At 42.3% G+C, this 16,931-nt stretch overlaps 1 protein-coding gene across 2 annotated transcripts in view; it reads left to right on the forward strand.

Annotated features, from left to right (window-relative positions):
• The first annotated feature begins 1,133 nt into the window (after window positions 1-1,133).
• The window catches only part of mmp16a (matrix metallopeptidase 16a (membrane-inserted)), a 56,641-nt gene continuing 40,843 nt past the window's right edge, over window positions 1,134-16,931 (forward strand). The window contains exons 1-4 of one of the 2 annotated variants that reach the window (XM_028432725.1): window positions 1,134-1,259; window positions 14,230-14,378; window positions 15,546-15,560; window positions 15,794-15,916. In XM_028432725.1, the coding sequence (XP_028288526.1) occupies window positions 1,134-1,259; window positions 14,230-14,378; window positions 15,546-15,560; window positions 15,794-15,916 (413 nt within the window). The remainder of the gene's footprint in view (window positions 1,260-14,229; window positions 14,379-15,545; window positions 15,561-15,793; window positions 15,917-16,931) is intronic. The other variant, XM_028432726.1, reaches the window with a different exon arrangement.

Genomic DNA, 16,931 nt, shown 5'->3' on the forward strand with positions numbered 1-16,931 from the left:
ATTTTTTAAAACTATTTTTACTATTGCACAACACACAAAATTGTTACTTTATGAATGTAATAAAGATGACTGATATCTTTTATTGTTAAAGCATGAAGGCACCGGGTTGTATACAGTAATGACAGTGACAGTCCTGCTGGGATCATCATCTTCTACTGGAAGGGCCACTGACACACACATACACAAGAGACTTCTCGGTAGGATTACTCTCACACACACACACACACACACACACACACACTGGTTATCTGAAATGAGACTGTCATCGCCCTCTACTGGCACTAACAGTAAGAGTAAATAAAAAGCACAGTAAGACAATGATACAACATATAGTGGCAGATGAAATAAAACAGATATAAGGGAAAATAAACAATAGTCTAAACATGAAAAGACAGACACCTGCCTCTTTATGGACTGCTTTAATGTTACCACCACATGTTTAATAAAGTTTTGTGAAAATAAACCGTCGGAACTCCAAATGTGGACAAACAATAAACATAAAACTGGAGCATCACTGTTTGTGAAAAAAAAAAAAACAGCTTATGACAAACATGTCAAACTGTGTTTATGGGAGAATTGGGATGGAGGAGGAGGGAGGAGGAGGAGGAGGGGAGAGGGGCGCTGGTATCTGTGTGCACATGCGCAGTGGTTGGGAAACACGATTGAAAACGGGCAGCTATGCCGCGCGTTGCAGAAAACGGGCTGGACGCGTCCGCTTGGAACAACGGTCGGTGTACCGGAGGACTGACCCGGGGGACCGCGGGACCGGCAGGCTGCTGACAGGCGTTCACGGCGATTCTTTCTTTTCTTCTTCTCTTGTCTCCCCGGGGGGGAGAGAGGGAGAGAGAGAGAGAGAGAGAGGGAGGATAACAACCTCCTCCTGAAACCCGCCGCGAAAAAAAGCAGCGACGAATCCGCTCCTTCTTACCCCGATTCTCCCCTCCAACACCACCACCTCCTCCACCACCTCCACCACCTCCTCCTCCGCTTTCGGCTCCGCGAAAGAAAGAGAGACACCAAGACACCAACGATGTCGCTGCTCTAGGATCTAGGATCCCCGGTGTCCGTTTGTTTGTACCGACTGTAAATACAAAAGAGCACGCAGACAGTCAGCCACCACAGCGGGGTTCACTATGGTTCTATTGGCGCTCCGCAGCAGGAGATGTCTTAATAGCTGCTGTATGGGGACGTTATGCTTGCAGTTGTTGCTGTGGATTTTATGTGCCGTGAACGGAGAGGAGCAGTCGTTCAGTGTAGAGGTAAGAACAGCACCGTTATTTGTTGACATTAGCAAAGATGCTTCACTGCATTTTCCCTCCTAAAACAATGGTAGAGCTCTACTGTGTTGACAACAACAGAGTCTTTGTGAGATCTTCTTCTTCTTCTTCTTCTTCTTCTCACTCAAAACTCCCATTCTGTGTTTGTTTATCTTCCCAAAACTGAGGAAACCTCATCAGTTAAGATGCAAGAAATAGCCTAATTTCTGTCATTTAGTAGAAATATCACACCATCTTTTTCTCCATGTGATTTTAAAAAGTCAGCTTCCACACAAATCCCACAGAAGAGAAGCTAATATTCCTCTGACAGATCATGATAACCTCCACTTCAGAGCCTTTAGATACTATCGCTTGTCAGTGCAACAAAAGCAAGCCCATGCTCTGAGGCTTAACTCTGCTGAAAGAGATCCTATGGGGTGGCTGGGTGTGTGGGGGGCGGTCAGGGGCAACAGTGTGGGCAGCAGGATGAGATTATGAACCAGCGGAGAGGACGGTTTCCTTACAAAGGGGGCTTTTATTCTGATCTCCAACTTAATGGATTGTTAAAAGTCTTCAGGCTACAAGTGTTCCGCCTGTAAACACTCATCCAGCCTCTGAAAGGAGTCAGTGTGCATTGCTTTGGTGCTTTGGTCTGTCCTCTCCCCCCCTATGGAAAAGAGTAGATGTTGGGTTCTATCTGTCTATTTAACATCCTCTCATTTGATTTCCAGACACTGTGCGGTGTAACCTCCCCTCTCTGTCGCTCACACTTGGCTGCACAAACACACAAACACATACACAGGATCATCCTGGCATGTGTGCTGACAGTCATTCATGTCCCACATCCACATATCCGCATGATTTGCGAGCTTGGCATGCCACTCTGTTCCCTTTGGAAAGGCAGAAAGGCGGCAGATTTAGTCCAGATGCTACAGGTTATTCACTTAAAATGCCTAAACTCACATGACAGACGGAGGATGTAAGTTAGAAAGATGTAAAGAGATTTGTTCCTAGCTCTCGGTAGATATCAACTCTGGGTTGAGTTACTCGTCTGTCATCCCTCTGTGACCCAAACAGCTTTTCTCCTCTGCTGCAAGACATAATGCACAATGTGATTAAAAAGTGTAATGTAAGTCCTAACATCCTCGTCACCCCCTTCTCCCACATTGTCCGCCTACACTTGAATGTTATTATCCTCCCCCAGCATCTCTTATGTCTTGTACTGTGAACAGTGTGGCTGTAGTCATTGTGAGTTTTAAACATGTATTTTTCTGAATGCATGTTGTTGGCAGCTTCCTGTCATGTAAAGATGCCACTGAGCTCTCACTTGTCAGCACATTATCCTGCCTAGTTTCACATCTATGAGTTTTCTTGCTTCTTGACATGACAGCCGGAGCGTGTGCAGGATTTCAAAGCTCAGCTCGTCAACATTCTTCTTTACACCAACTGTCGGTGTAAAGTGGGCTTTCTCACTGTAAGGGGAGACGTTTACAGCCCCTTAATTTAACTGTCGTGTGGTGAGAGTGGTTTTAATGCTGTCAGAGAGCGTGTTACTAACATTTGCACCCCATTATCCACAGCTGTTCATATAAAGCCAGGTTTTACAGCTGGTCACTTATTGCACTGTAGGTGACAGTGCTTTTTATTTTGACTTGAGGGGATATTTGAAGCAGGTATAACAGAGTAAGGAAGCCAGATCCAAAAGTGTCTCAGTCCCCATAGACTTCCATGTTTTTGGCTCTACTGATGAAGTTTCTTTCATTCTAATTATATTGTTTTTTAATATGGGTGTGAATGCTTTAAACAAGAGACAGGTCAACTCACAGCTGGAGCTTTTTTTTTTTACCTCAGCTCCACTTGCGCTCCGCCTCTTTTCCTGTTTTTGGCAGATTATGGCGCATCCAGCATGGCAACAGTGAGAGACTCACGTCACTTATGATTTGTCCATAGTTATGTTTGCACGTCTGTGTTTTTTACATCATTAGATATAAATGGGGGGGATGCAGAGTGATTCAGCTCATCAGAAGCTATTGTGGATGATGATGTTGGGATGTACAGCTCTGCGGTCTCTCGTGAGACTTTTGACAGAAGCAAAAACAAAAAACAAGTCAAACCTGTTATGAGATCTTTAATCATAGATCTTGCAGTACCAATTTCAGACCAAAATATAGAGACTTTTGTCCACAGGACTTTGGGGTGTAGTTAGACAGCAGTGACTGATGTCCTCCTGTGTGTCTGCAGTCTTATAAACAGTTTCTGTTTTGGAGAACCAGTGGACACTGAGCTGGTCTCAGTGGAGCCACTTACCGCTCATGTTATGACTGTGTGTGTGTGTGTAGTGTTTGTCTCTCCACACCTTCACCACAGGTTACAAAGGGTAATAATGAAGACAGAGAGGAGAATTTCCTCTAAATAACAGGTGCGGTTTAAGGCGGCAGGTCACCCTGAACCCGCCCTGTAATTGCTGGTCAGACTGCGGCCTTTTAGAAAACTTTACCCTTTTGGATGGCAGCTTCACTGCCGACTTTCTGGAATTAACTTCATGGCTGAACTAACTTTAATGCCGCTGTTCCCCACAGTCGTTTCTCCCTTTTCCTTTCTTTGGATTACATTCGTACAGAGAGTGCAGCCTGTCACCGGGTGATAAAACAGTAATTAATACCAACATGTAACACCTCACTTCAACACTATAGATCTGCCTGTCTCTGCCTGCTGCAGCTGAAATATTTCCTCAAGCTCCTCAGCTTTTGTTTATCCAATTGTCTTCCCTGAAGAAGTAATTTTCTCTGCAAATTAGACAATGTCATTAACAGTGGCACAGCCACGAGTTAATTTTATTCATCTCCTCGTGAGTTACATTTCCTGTTTCAATTCATATTGAATTTTTATGGGGGAAAAGCTAACCGTGATGTGCTGTATAGGCTGTGGAGGTATCTTGGGTTATTTTTTCATTTTTTATTAAAAGAAAGATAATAGAGGTTAATAGATAATCTTTTTTCTTCTGTTGACAGCATCAGTTAGGGTGAAATTTTGCTTAATATTGCATAAGAGTTTTCTTTACTCAGTGCCACAAACATACACCCACACCGAAGTGTTCAGCTATGTTCCCATTTTGTCTTTCTTTCCGAGGTACAGCAGATTTAAAGTGCACCTGAACTCTTGCCCTCTGGGGTTTAAACTATTTAAAAATTGAAATATATTCATTTCAACTGCTTTTGCACCAGTGTCCAAAAACCGTTCAATAAAAAAAAACCTTCATTGTATCACTCACAGCTATTTTTGTGCACTTTTATTTTTTTTTTTCCACTCTTGTGGGATTTGAGATATTTTGATTCATTTTCTTCCTCACTGCAGCGGCTTTTTTCGAGGAACACAACAATAACAACAACGTGAAAGCAGCAGAGCCTCATGAGCATTGTGCTGTCTTGGTTATGCTCGCATAGAGGCATCAGGTGCAGAGCTGCACTCTGAGTCACATTAAGTGTTTGAATCATGCCACTATGCTCACCAGAGACAAAGCGAAGTTGCTTAGTCAGAGATAATCTGCTGTGCTGCAAAGTTGTACTCCCATCTGTTAACACATCCTGTCTCTGATGGATGAATGGAGTAATAGAAGGTGGTTTGGCTACACTCTGCTCACTCTCTCTTGTAATTATTAACTGCACCAAGGTTTTTGTCTGTATCCTCTCTTTGTCTGTCAGTGAGTTGTCTATGTGGGAAAATCTAGGTGCAGATTTCCATGAAATGAACTGGACAGATTGAACCTTGGTCACCAAACAACAGATCAGCTTATGGTCATAATGACGAAAGCTCGGTTCAGCAGTGTTGTAACAATGAACTGGACACAGATAGAAACTCATGGCTGCATTGTTGTTGTATAATCATGAAATGTGATTTTATTATTTGGAGAATAATATACACCATACTTTCTATGATATGTTGTCAAGGTGCTAGTAAGCATCCTTTAAGCTACGCTAGGCTACTTGCGGCTAGGCTACTTACTTACTAGGTAGCTGTAGCTCAGTGCTGTCCACTGTAAACTGCTTAGCGCTGTTGTCACTATGAGAGGAATGGCAGAGTTTCATCCCGGTCTGAGCTCATGTTACCAGTTGGCACACTCAGCTCCTGAGTGGCATCTGAATAATAGAAAGCAACTGGTGTGAATGTGTGTGTGTCTGTTTTCAATGTGTAAACAGTTGTGGGTTCTCTCACTTGGATTTTCCATCTTGCTTCCAAATGTTGTGTGCATATGTAGTCGTTTGTGTGTGTGGGTCTGTCTGTCTCCACTCCCCTCAGCATTGCTGTTGGCAGCCACAGCCCTGTAGGTCACTGGTGGTCTGAATGAGGCACTTTAATTTAGATTTCAATATAATTGCACACAATAGAAACTGTGTCAAAAGGTTTTATTTGCTATTTTTGGTGCTAAGCGCTCACTGGTACTTTTTTTTTCTTTCTTTCTTTTTTTTTGAGCTGCATTTCCCAGAAATTTCTTGGCAGTCAAAGAGTGTACTTAGTAGTTTGGTGTGTTTTGAGTGCGCCTTGGTGGTTATCAGCTTCGATTTTAACTACACAATTGTCCCAAATAGCCTCACCACTTCCTTTGTTTCCCAGAGCAGCCAAATTCAAAACAGCTTACCGTTTATGTTCTATCAATCAGTGAAAGTGATTGGGCTTTAATTTGCATGAAATTATTACATCCTTTCCTAAAGTTAATATTAAATAGTTGCTGTTATTATCTTTCAGCCCTTATTCCGTCCTACATACAGTACACTTTGTATGCATGAGCTTACCTCCTGTGTCTGAGTGCATGCAGGCGTATTCATGAGTGTATTTATATTTTGCTGTGCTTCGGCCTGGTTTCTCACTGAGTATCATATGGATTGCATGCACACAAACACACACACACGCACAGCATTCTTGACGTCATTTGGCTTTGGTTAGACAGCAGATTTCTGAGCCACTGGGGTGTCTGTGTCAGTCTGTTCAGCCAATCCTGGAGAAATACAACAACACCTGCACAAACCTAAATGATTCATAATCACAGAGTCACACACACACACACACACGTGTCCCACTTTCCTCGGCAGCCGCTTGTTATTGTTCCATATTGTTTTAAATCATTCTCTGTGTGTGTGTCAACAGACGGTCTCCCTCTTTCTAAGACATATCTTTGGTCACAGCTTACTGAGCTGTTAAATCTTTAATGTGACTGACAAATGCAACATTAGATGGTGCCAGTGGGGCATCACGTGTAAAGCTGTCAATTAAGCTTTTGACAGAAACGCTCAGGGACGTGTGTGTGTGTGTGTGTGTGTGTTTATTTCTACGTGGCACAGTTTTGTGAGTCATGACAACTGTTGCAATCTGTTTCTGTGTGCTGTAGAATAATCACTTTTTCAGCATGTTTGAATAAGTGATTATGCTTCGTATGGAGGTTTTTGAATTTCTGAATGTTGATATCACATTGCAGCTGATGTCAGAATCTAGATGTTGTCATTTTTTTATCAAGCCCCAAAAGATTATCCACTATTAAGCCACTGTTCTGATCAGTATGTATGATCAGACTGTGACATTTTTAGGTGACATTTTTGTGGCATTTCATCCTAATGGGGCGACACAGATGGTGGACATGGCATGCATAAAGTAGGTGTGTGTGTGTGTGTGTGTGTGTGGGCTGTACAGGATAAATATGATGCGGTGCTGTCATGAGGTGCAGATGATCGTTTTGGTAATTAAACGTCACGTTGGATTTCTTTGTACATTTTAGTGTTCAAGTATAGGACCCCCCTTTAAGTTATGTGTATCAGTTTTGATGTGGGCAGGAAAGGCTGTGGTTGCCTTGACGACCCTGGCACACTGGCCAGTGGTTCGGCATGTGACGGATAAATAATTCAGAGGGGGTGGGGTGGGGGGGCAGAGGTGGCAGGCTTTCCCAGGAGGCTGGGATCATGTTCTTAAGATTCACCTAAGAGTCGCTCGCTCCCCGGCTGCTCTGTCTGGACTCAGAGGATGGGCAGATACTGTAGAGTCACTTCAAACCTGCCAGGTGTTGTCATACTGTCTGGAAGGTTCAGTTCAGAGCTGGACTGAATCACTGGATGGCTGAATAAGGGGAGGTGGCTCGATAAGCTTATTATTAACAGTCCAATGTGCACAGCTGGAATCCTTCCCATAAATGAGTTCTTCTTTAACTGCCCTTTAAAGTTTTTTATTAATTAGTTGACCTGTTGTTTGTGATGTAAGTACGACTTGGGGCAAGGTCTTTGACTGCTGATTTTCTACGCTAGCAGGGAGGTAATTGTATTCTGTCAGCATCCCTGTGTTTAAATCACTCTGATTAGATGAGCAGAATTAAAACTAGAGCTTAAAGTGTCTGCTGCTGCAACTGACAGGCGTATAAAAGAATAACCTGCTAGCATTATGCAGATTTGTTGCATGTAAAAACCAACTCTATATGTGCTATTTTAAGTTTAAAACCTCTGTGCTGTATATGTGCTTAGCCTGTTATATTAAAGCATGAGTTATAGCGTCTCTCCTCTTCTTCAGTCTGCCTGTAAATCTTCTTTGAGTGGCTAAGGCTTGTAAACAAACGCTACTCTCTGGCTGTATTTATTGAATGTCTGTTATGAACCTGCTCTGATCACAAGTGTAATTCAGAGACTTGCAAACAGGCTGAGCCTAATTATTTCCAGACAATAAGCCTCAGTTGTTTATAAGACCCAATTTAATGTGACATTTAAAAAAAGTCTTAAAGAGTAGTAGTCACTTTCAGCTGTTTTCTACTCATTTAATGTCAAAAGCCAAAACTCTAACGCTCACAGCTCTCCATAAACAATTAATGCACATGTGATCTGCAGCATGCTGTCTCTGTAACCAGAGGGGAGCGAGCTCCTATCAGCTGTTCAGTCACAAACGTCAACATCAGCAGCCACTGCATGCCATCGGCGTGTTGCCATGCCGACCGGGCTTCCTCAGCCACGTCTCATCCATAATGGAGTGATTCAGTCGCCTTACAAGTTGGCCTTTTGATGGCACCCATCGGCTAATTAGCCCGCCTTCTGCTCGTCAGGTAGGAGGCCAAGCTGGCTGGTGGAGGAGGTGGTCTGGGGACATAAATGCTGCAGGGTCAGCTTAGTTCAGTGCTTGTGCATCTGGATGAGGACAAGGCCCCCCCCCCCACCCCACCCCGCCTCGTTTACTGTCTAACTTGCCTGTTGCTTTTCTGAGTTCACCTGAGATAGCTTTGCTAATTCTGATTCTGCTTTTAGGCTCTTTTTCGTTTAGCCCATTTTCTGTTGTAAATGGAAGTCCTTAAGTAGCTGGATAAGAGGCTTAGATGAAACAGGAAAATGTGTTTATATTTTCTAAATAAGGGTGTGTAAATGCATTAAAAAATCATTTTACCAATATTTTAACCACATTTTTTTTTACTCATAAAGTGAAAAAGGGGGAGAAGGAAAAGCACTCCCTGTGAAGAGGTGTGCAGGAAGGTGAGATTCTTAAATCTGATGCATGAGAGAAATCTACTTCAAAGTGAAGCGAAATGAAGTGTGGAGAACCCAAAAATAGGCACTGATGCATTTCAGAGATTTCATCAGGGCATTGCTGGTGGACTCCTTATCTCTCCACTTTGAGAGTGCCTTGATTTCGAGTAAAGTTTAAATTCATTACAGCACTCTGTTTTCAGGAAGTACTTCTCACAGCATTATTGTTGGACCACATACAAGAGACCACTGCATGGTGTATAACATTTTAACCTCTTATGAGGGCTCCTCCCTCACCAATCGGCCTCTGCCTTGTTTTTCATTCAGCCCATCACTTCTTCTCTTTAAATACTCTCCTATCCTGTGTCTGCTGTCAGTTATCAGTTCAAAACTGCGACCACAACCCTCCTCCACCTTAGCTAAACCTCTCCTAGCTTGATTATTAATATCCAAATAGTTCTAATCATTGCTTTCTTGCTTGAGAGAGCAGAGTTCTCTTTCAGTCAATATGTCTTAGTATTTAGTATTTATGGTTTGGTTTGCACAGCTTTGAGTGGTAAGAACTAGCAGTGTATCATTTTCTGCTTTGATTCAAAAAACTGAGCTACAGATGTGAACATGCTCTTAATATCTCCTTGTTAAAAATTCATGCAGTTTTCTCATCCCGTTCTGATCTGCTGCTCTGGTCAACAAATGTTTTAGTCCTGCTGATGTTCTCCTGCTCTGTGTAGGCACTACATTGTTTCTCTGGATGCTGTGCTGCCCCAGAGACTACATGAAGCATGGTTACCATTGCGTGTTACTGTTATTATACCAACTAGGACTCCAAATTGCATCTGTATTGAACAGCACCCTCTATGCTCACGAGCTCCCTCGTTATCCATTTGCAGAGAGAGGACAGGGAGGAATTTGTGTCTTATTGAATAAAGGGTGCTGTCGAGCTGGAGTCTCCAGCTCTCAGGAATCCTTACATCGGCAGAACGCCGGGACCCATAGATCACGGAGCGAAAAGAGTGAATCAATGAGAAGGAGAAGTGGGCAGCGGGGAAAGGGGGGTGGGCAGGAAGAGATAAGGAAGGAAGGGAGAGTGAAGGGTAGAAAAAAAGCAACGATACTGGCACTGATTCAGCACTGGCCATTGTTTCTAACTTTCTTCTGCAATATAGAAAATACCTGCAGTCATCCATACCTTCTTCTACTCTTTTTTCAGCTCTTGTTGGTTTACAATCTACCCCCTATGTATGCATATTTATATATTTGAACCCAGAGGTTTCAACTGAACAAAGTTCATGCTAATATGTTGACGTTTTGATTCAAGGTGTGTGTGTCATACAGCCATCACATCTTTATAGGGATGTACTGATGGGATATTCATATCAGATGTCAGTCCTGGATAATGGGTCCGATCGTGTGCTGTCATGCATCTGCATCACATGCAGCATGCCATTAGGCTTGACTCAAACATCAAACACACAGGGCAACAACGAGAAGCCAGGAGGGATTTAACGCTTGCTATGCCAACAAGTCTAACAGCTACTTCCAGATTAAATGATATCCCATCAGTACTGAGTATTGGTTGGTTATTGGTATTGCTATCAGCTACAGAATTTTCCACTATATCCAGTATTCTTCAAATTGTTTGTCTCCTAGCAGTATGCATGTAATTCTGTATTCATCTCACAGATTTTCTGTATCAATATACACATTTTGATTATTCTATGAAATGTTTCAGTAGAAGAGACATGGTGACCGGGATGACTCGGTTGACTGCGTCTGCTGTCAGTGCAGGTTTTATTGAAATTACTAGCTGCCCTCTTCAGCTATATTCATCCTTTGTGCTATCTTGCCGTTTCCCCGCAGTGCTGTATATAAAGAACCGGCATGACAGCTACACCCTCTGAATCCTGCCTCCATCTCTCTATATTCATTCACATGTGGGACACTGAACAGACACACTCACCTCTCCTTCACACACAGACACCATCCAATATCCTGTCAATGTCTGGGCGACAGACACAACAACAGTCTCGGCTCTCTGTTTTTGTGATTGCTCTAATATGTGTCTCTATATCTGATAATGGCTACACTGTCTGGAAAACAGCACTTGCGTTCACATAATAGTCTCATGTAGTGGAACCTTGTCGGGTAAAAATAGTCTCTTGTATGGCCCAACTTTTTCAAAGCAAATCTGACTTATTGAAGCTCATGTTGAATCAAAATATTTACTACTGACACTAAGGCAGCAACGATTACTCGAGTACTTGAGTAATATTCGAGGGCAAAATGCATCGACAACTAATTTAGTACTCGATGACTCGTTTGGTGATTGTGGCGTAGCGGGACGATCGGCGTTTTGGGCGCAAGAGGTCCCTGGTTTGAGATGCGGGTGACACACAGACACACACAGAGTTTTGGCGTCGGGCATGGAGGCGGTCGCGGGCTGAATCAATGACACTGCAGCGGTCCAAAGCAGGTATCTACCTGCTGCTAGATGCAGCCGTATCTATGGGAAAACTATGACATTTACGCGTGATCTGAGTACTTGAGTAATCGCAAAAGTAATCGCCGAGTATCCAAATACCAAAATACTTGTTTGTTGCAGCCCTAACTGACACTATCCAGTTGTACAGTAGTCTCCTGAGGCTGCGGAGCAATAAATGCAGTGCCACGTCTGAATATTGTTTTTTTCCCCCTTGCTTATTCATCCCAAAGAGTACAGAGGAATTTACTGGGGCAGTGGTTATAGGACACAACCAAAGATTGGTCACAGTAAAAACAACTCTGATGTCAGAGAGGAGGGACAGAGATGATTACAGGACCGGGAAAAGTAAAGCAGACATTAGAAAGAAAAGAGAGTGATGTGACGGAGAGAAGAGGAAATGGAAGATGTTTCTGGAGGTACAACAAGATTTACAGTCATAAAATGTAAGATTTAGAAGGTTAAAATAAGATTTGATTGTCTGTAATAACAGATTTGAATGTGTTTGATGATTTAATGTAAGACTCCGACCCTCCTCCCCTCTGTATTTTCAACAGTTGTTAACAAGATAACTCAAATCATGACAAGGTACTCTGGAACGCCAATCAATCATTATTTGAACCCTAAATTACTGTTTATGCTTTGCTCTTACTTAGAAATTGTGAATTTTAACTCATAATTTGTGGCTTATACAAACCAGAACTACTATATCATGCTAAATGGAACATTGCTTGTGAGTTTGTGTATACAGTGGTGGGTGGAGGGTATCGTCATCACCCTCTCACTCAGTGGTTGGTAGGGGGAAATTGAAAGGATGTACGGTATAAAAAAGACCAGAGTCCCCTGCAGAGAAAGACACAGGCATTAAAGAAAATGAGAAAAGGTGTAAGAAAGAATGATAACAAGAAGTGACCTCAGGTGTTTGGGAAGGTGTTGACACTGACTAGAGTTGGGTTGTCTGAGTCACTGCAGCAGCAGAGTGAATGTAAAGTGCGTGTGCTTCCCTGTGGACAAATGTTCACAGGTTTATATACCTATAAAAGGATGAATAAGTTTAAGAACTTCCTGTCCACATATGTTGTATTATTACCTACACGATTTTCTGTCTCCTAATAGGCAGATTTTCTTTAAGATAATAAATATTGTCCTAATTGTTCCAATGGTCTAATGCTAAGCTAGGCTAATCCTTTTCTGGCTAGAACATCCCTAATTTTCCTAACTCTCTGCAAAAAAACATACCAGACAGTGTACAGCTAGCACTTTACCCTTTAAAAACAGTCTCACCTAAATAATTAGAGTTGCTCTAGCTCAGTAAATCATAAACTGTTAATACGCTGGCAAAATCCAACCCCGACAGTATACTGCTGTAATCAGGCTGTCATGGTTTTTTTAGTATTTTACAGTGCAAAAATTTTTTCAAAATAATCCCCCCCAAATACACTGTATTTTTATTTTCTTTGTCCCATGTTTGTTCACAGATGCTGTTTTATCAGATGTGACGTCTAGGATCTGCTTTGCACTTCTACTGTTTAAACACTAGCTGCTCCACATACATTGTATAAACAGTGCTCAGACACCTGAGCATCCCTCTGGTATTTGTAGACAATACCAGACAGTGAGATGTTCTTTTCCATTGGTAAAGAACAAGCCTTGTGCTAAGTTTAATTTGTCAGCTACCAGAAAATTAACAAAGACACCGTTACTTACTTTTGCAAGAGACAAATCATGTGTCTTGTTTGTTCTGCTGTTTACATATATACAAACAGCCCATACAATTTGAGATTTCGAAAGAGCTTATTGATGCTGCTTGGAGTCTTGACACGAGCCTTTCTTGCAGTAAGCAAAGCTGTAGACTCACTTTTGTTCCATTGTTGAGTAATGGTTTGCCTTTTATTGCATTCTCCTCGCCCGCTCTCACACCATGCTTCCCTCACTGTTTAGTGAATTTCATTCTCAGTGTGTATGCTATCCTGAGCAGCAGGCCTCCGTGATGACTGAAGCGGCTCAACAACATTGTGTACGAGAATAGCTCTCAGGTTTCACAGCACAGTGCTGCTGAATGAGGAATCAAAAAAAAAGAAAGAGGAAAAGAAGGTCTGAGGCGAATACGTAGTCTGCCAGTTCTGGGTTCATTGGGTTTTTGAGATTCTAGGCCAGTGTTGTGTGTGTTTCACTTTCTGTGCACTTCAAGCAAAATGATTTAGTTTGTTTTTTTTATTGGTTGTTTGTCTTTGTGTTGCTAAATGCAGCAGTTTGTTTACCATTTTTGTGATGAAAACTGAGAGCATACAGACAGGCGGGGACTGTCCAAATCCCTAAAGCCTCTTCTGTGGGAAAGCCCGACCGATCCCCCTTCTCCTAACTGGTCCAAAGATCTGAGCTGTGATTCCCTCTGGCAGGATTTTATAGAGACACTGAAAGCTCTATTACAGCAAAGGCTTTCCCTGACAAGCCAAATGACATAATAACAGATGACATTCTGCACCATAGACCAGCACTGAGGTTTCTGTCGTTATACTTACACCTTTCTGTAAATGTCTGATCAAAAGTGCCTTGGGAAGTGCTATTTTCTAAACTTCATTGGTATCCTGGTTGTATTTCATGTTCTGGGCCATGTATATTTTTAATTTATTTAGAGATTTTTTTTGCTGAGTGTATTGTCTGTTTAAAGTGCTTCTCATGCAAAATCACGATAAATAGATTCACAGCTAAAAGCAACACAAAGACTCAACACTTTGATATCCCTGCGCTGCTGTGCTGGACCAGGTGTGGGTGAAATGGCTTTCCACAGAGGCATTTAATTAATAACCTCTAGAGCTCCTGGAAAGCATTTTTATTTACCTTCAGACAGAGCCATGCTAAGTTGTTTCCTCTGTTTACAGTGCATATGCTAAGCTATGCTAAATGTCTTCTAGCTTTTGCTTTATTTACCGATTGAGCTCAACTCCTCACACTCCGCCCTTGGCCTTCACCATGTCTAACATTTTCCCCTCTGCTTCCTGGTTTACAGGCATGGCTCCAGAGGTATGGCTACCTCCCTCCTGCAGACCCCAGAATGTCAGTGCTGCGTTCTGCCCGAGTCATGCAGTCTGCTATCGCTGCCATGCAGCGCCGCTACGGCCTAAATGTCACAGGGAGTCTGGACAGCAACACCATAGAGTGAGTCACACACCTTTTAAAAATATTCTTATAGGATGCTGCAGTGAATTGTGTGTTCAGTTTATGTTGAGTTTCTTGAAATGTGGGTGGATGCAGTACAATCAGCATCTCCAATGCCCTAAATGCAAAATAAAACATGCTTCTCTTACTGTATCTCCTGCTCTGAAGTACAGCTCCAAAGTGTATGCATCATCAGGAGTACAAGCCTCCCTGTCAGCACCGTTTGTTTTCTTTGACAAGTCTTGCATTGTGGCTGAGCTGCTGTATCGAATGCCTCAATAAATTACATGTTGTATTTTTTGTGGTTGAAAGCATTTTGCTGTCAGCGGTTAAGAAGTTTACAATGCATCTGACTAAGACCAGCTCACCCTCTTCCTTTGTCTTTTTGTTTAGTGTTTTATTTATGTAGCTGATGCAGTCTGCTTCTGGAACTGCAATCCTGTACCCTGCTTATTAGTGGGGGAAGTAATAATATACCACATTAACTAAGATTCAGTGTTCCCAGTTTAAGTGGGTTAGACATTTTCATGGGGCTACAAATGGTCGGTCTGTCTTTGATTGGGCACCTGTTTTGCATTCTGAAGGCAGGCAGGGTCATTTTGCCAGACACAAAGTTGCCCTGACATAGATTAAGTGGGGCGTTTTAATTTGATCAAAGGGGCCTTTTGCAGAGAGTACACCTTCGATGTCAGATCAAAGGCTTCGAAATGCCTCGGTATTAAAACTCAGTAGAAGAGAAAGAGCACAGACAGTGTTGTGTCGTTTAATCAGTCAAACCTCAACACGGCAGCCACAAGAAGACAAGTGGGGAAAAATAATAAACTCATGTTGTATGGTGAGCGTGGTTAAAAATGGGTAGTTAAAAAAAAAAACATGCTAAATGTTTTTACCCAGTTTTAACCTCTGTGCCTTTCTCTGATGTTTTTATACCTGCAGATCACTAAAACAGTGCTCACTGACATTTAGACCCACCAAGAGTGAAATACCATCCGTGCTACAAATAGTAAATGAGTTTAAATTGGTCACTGAACTGTAACGAGGCAATGTGGTGGCCGGCGATGTGAATGCGGACAAACAGCTGTCCAACCAGTGAGCTGAAACAAAGTGAAATGTGATAAGCTAACAGTGTGTCTGTTTCTTTCCTTCCTCTTCTCTTGGTTGATGTAGCGATAACACGATAAGGTGAGACACTTTTTGTGTGTAATGTGTGTGTGTGTGTGTGTGCATATATACACACTGTGTTGTTTGATGTTTTGCAAGTTTCCTTTGTGTTTGAAGTGTCTATCCATACACAGAGATTTCATCATGTACAGTTGTCAGCGCACGTCTTTTTGTAAAAAATAAATGCTGATGATGACACCTATGACTAAATATGTATTCAGTGTTTGATGTGTGTCTTCATCACGTCTCTTTAGGTGGATGAAGAAGCCCAGATGTGGTGTTCCTGACCAGATAGGAGGTGCGTCCAAATTCAGCGTCAGGAAACGGCGGTACGCCCTCACAGGACAGAAGTGGCAACACAAACATATCACATACAGGTGGGTGCGTTTATGTTCTTTTTGTCATAACAGTCCAACATGTACAGATAATCACACAAACACACACAGACTTTGCCCATCAAGGGAGCTTTTGTCGACTCAACAAGACACCCAGTCAAAAAGATTAAACCAGTGCTGGCCTAAAGCTAGAAAGATGCAACTGATATCTGGACACACACACACACACAGGACTTCAGGACTCAGCCAGTGCGACTGACCTTTTCACTAAAATACACAGCTGGAAAAAGAAATGACCAGCGATCGTTGTCTCCATGCATGTCTTGCTCTTTTCATATGTGCCCCTGTCTAAGGCTATGTCTCAAATTGCTTCATTATGTTCTTGTTTTTCTCTTTTGTGTCTAAATCCAAACACATGTAAATACAAAGTCCACTAAATGAAAGGCTTTAAAGCTTAACATTTTCCCATTCCCTCTTGTAGAGCAAAGGAACAGCAGCTTGACAATATTTGACTGTTCACAACAAACACAAAGCTACAAAACCAAAGGTCAGCTAAAGGTCCACATTGCTTAAAGCCCACGTGACATGACCCACGACATGGGCCATGTTCATCCAACATCACACTGTAGAAGGAGCAGCATTATATTTACATGCAGCACAAATGGGAAAATGAGTGTAGAGGCCTCCTCACCAATTTTCTAATTCACGAGCCCGCCTTCTGACATGTAGCTACATGAGTAATAACGTATAGGACAGCATGCTGTGGTTATGTAATATTTCTGTGTTGATTTAGTGCGGTCAGTGGCCACAATTCTATAATATTTTATATGTGCTACTGCTATACTACTGCTGCATGTTTCATGGGATAATCCTCAAGCTTGTTTCTACTTTTGCGTTGCCTTGGGGATAAATGTATCATCAGTATTACATTCTAAATATAATCTATGGATCAGTGACCTACAGCTGAAGTAGAAGTAGACTGAGGGAACTGTCCAGAATGGAGTCCACGCATTTCTCTTTGTAAAAAACATGGTTTAAAAGTAGTTTTATGTGCTAT

Source organism: Parambassis ranga, chromosome 20, assembly GCF_900634625.1.
Source record: "Parambassis ranga chromosome 20, fParRan2.1, whole genome shotgun sequence".
NCBI classification, from domain to species: Eukaryota; Metazoa; Chordata; class Actinopteri; family Ambassidae; genus Parambassis; species Parambassis ranga.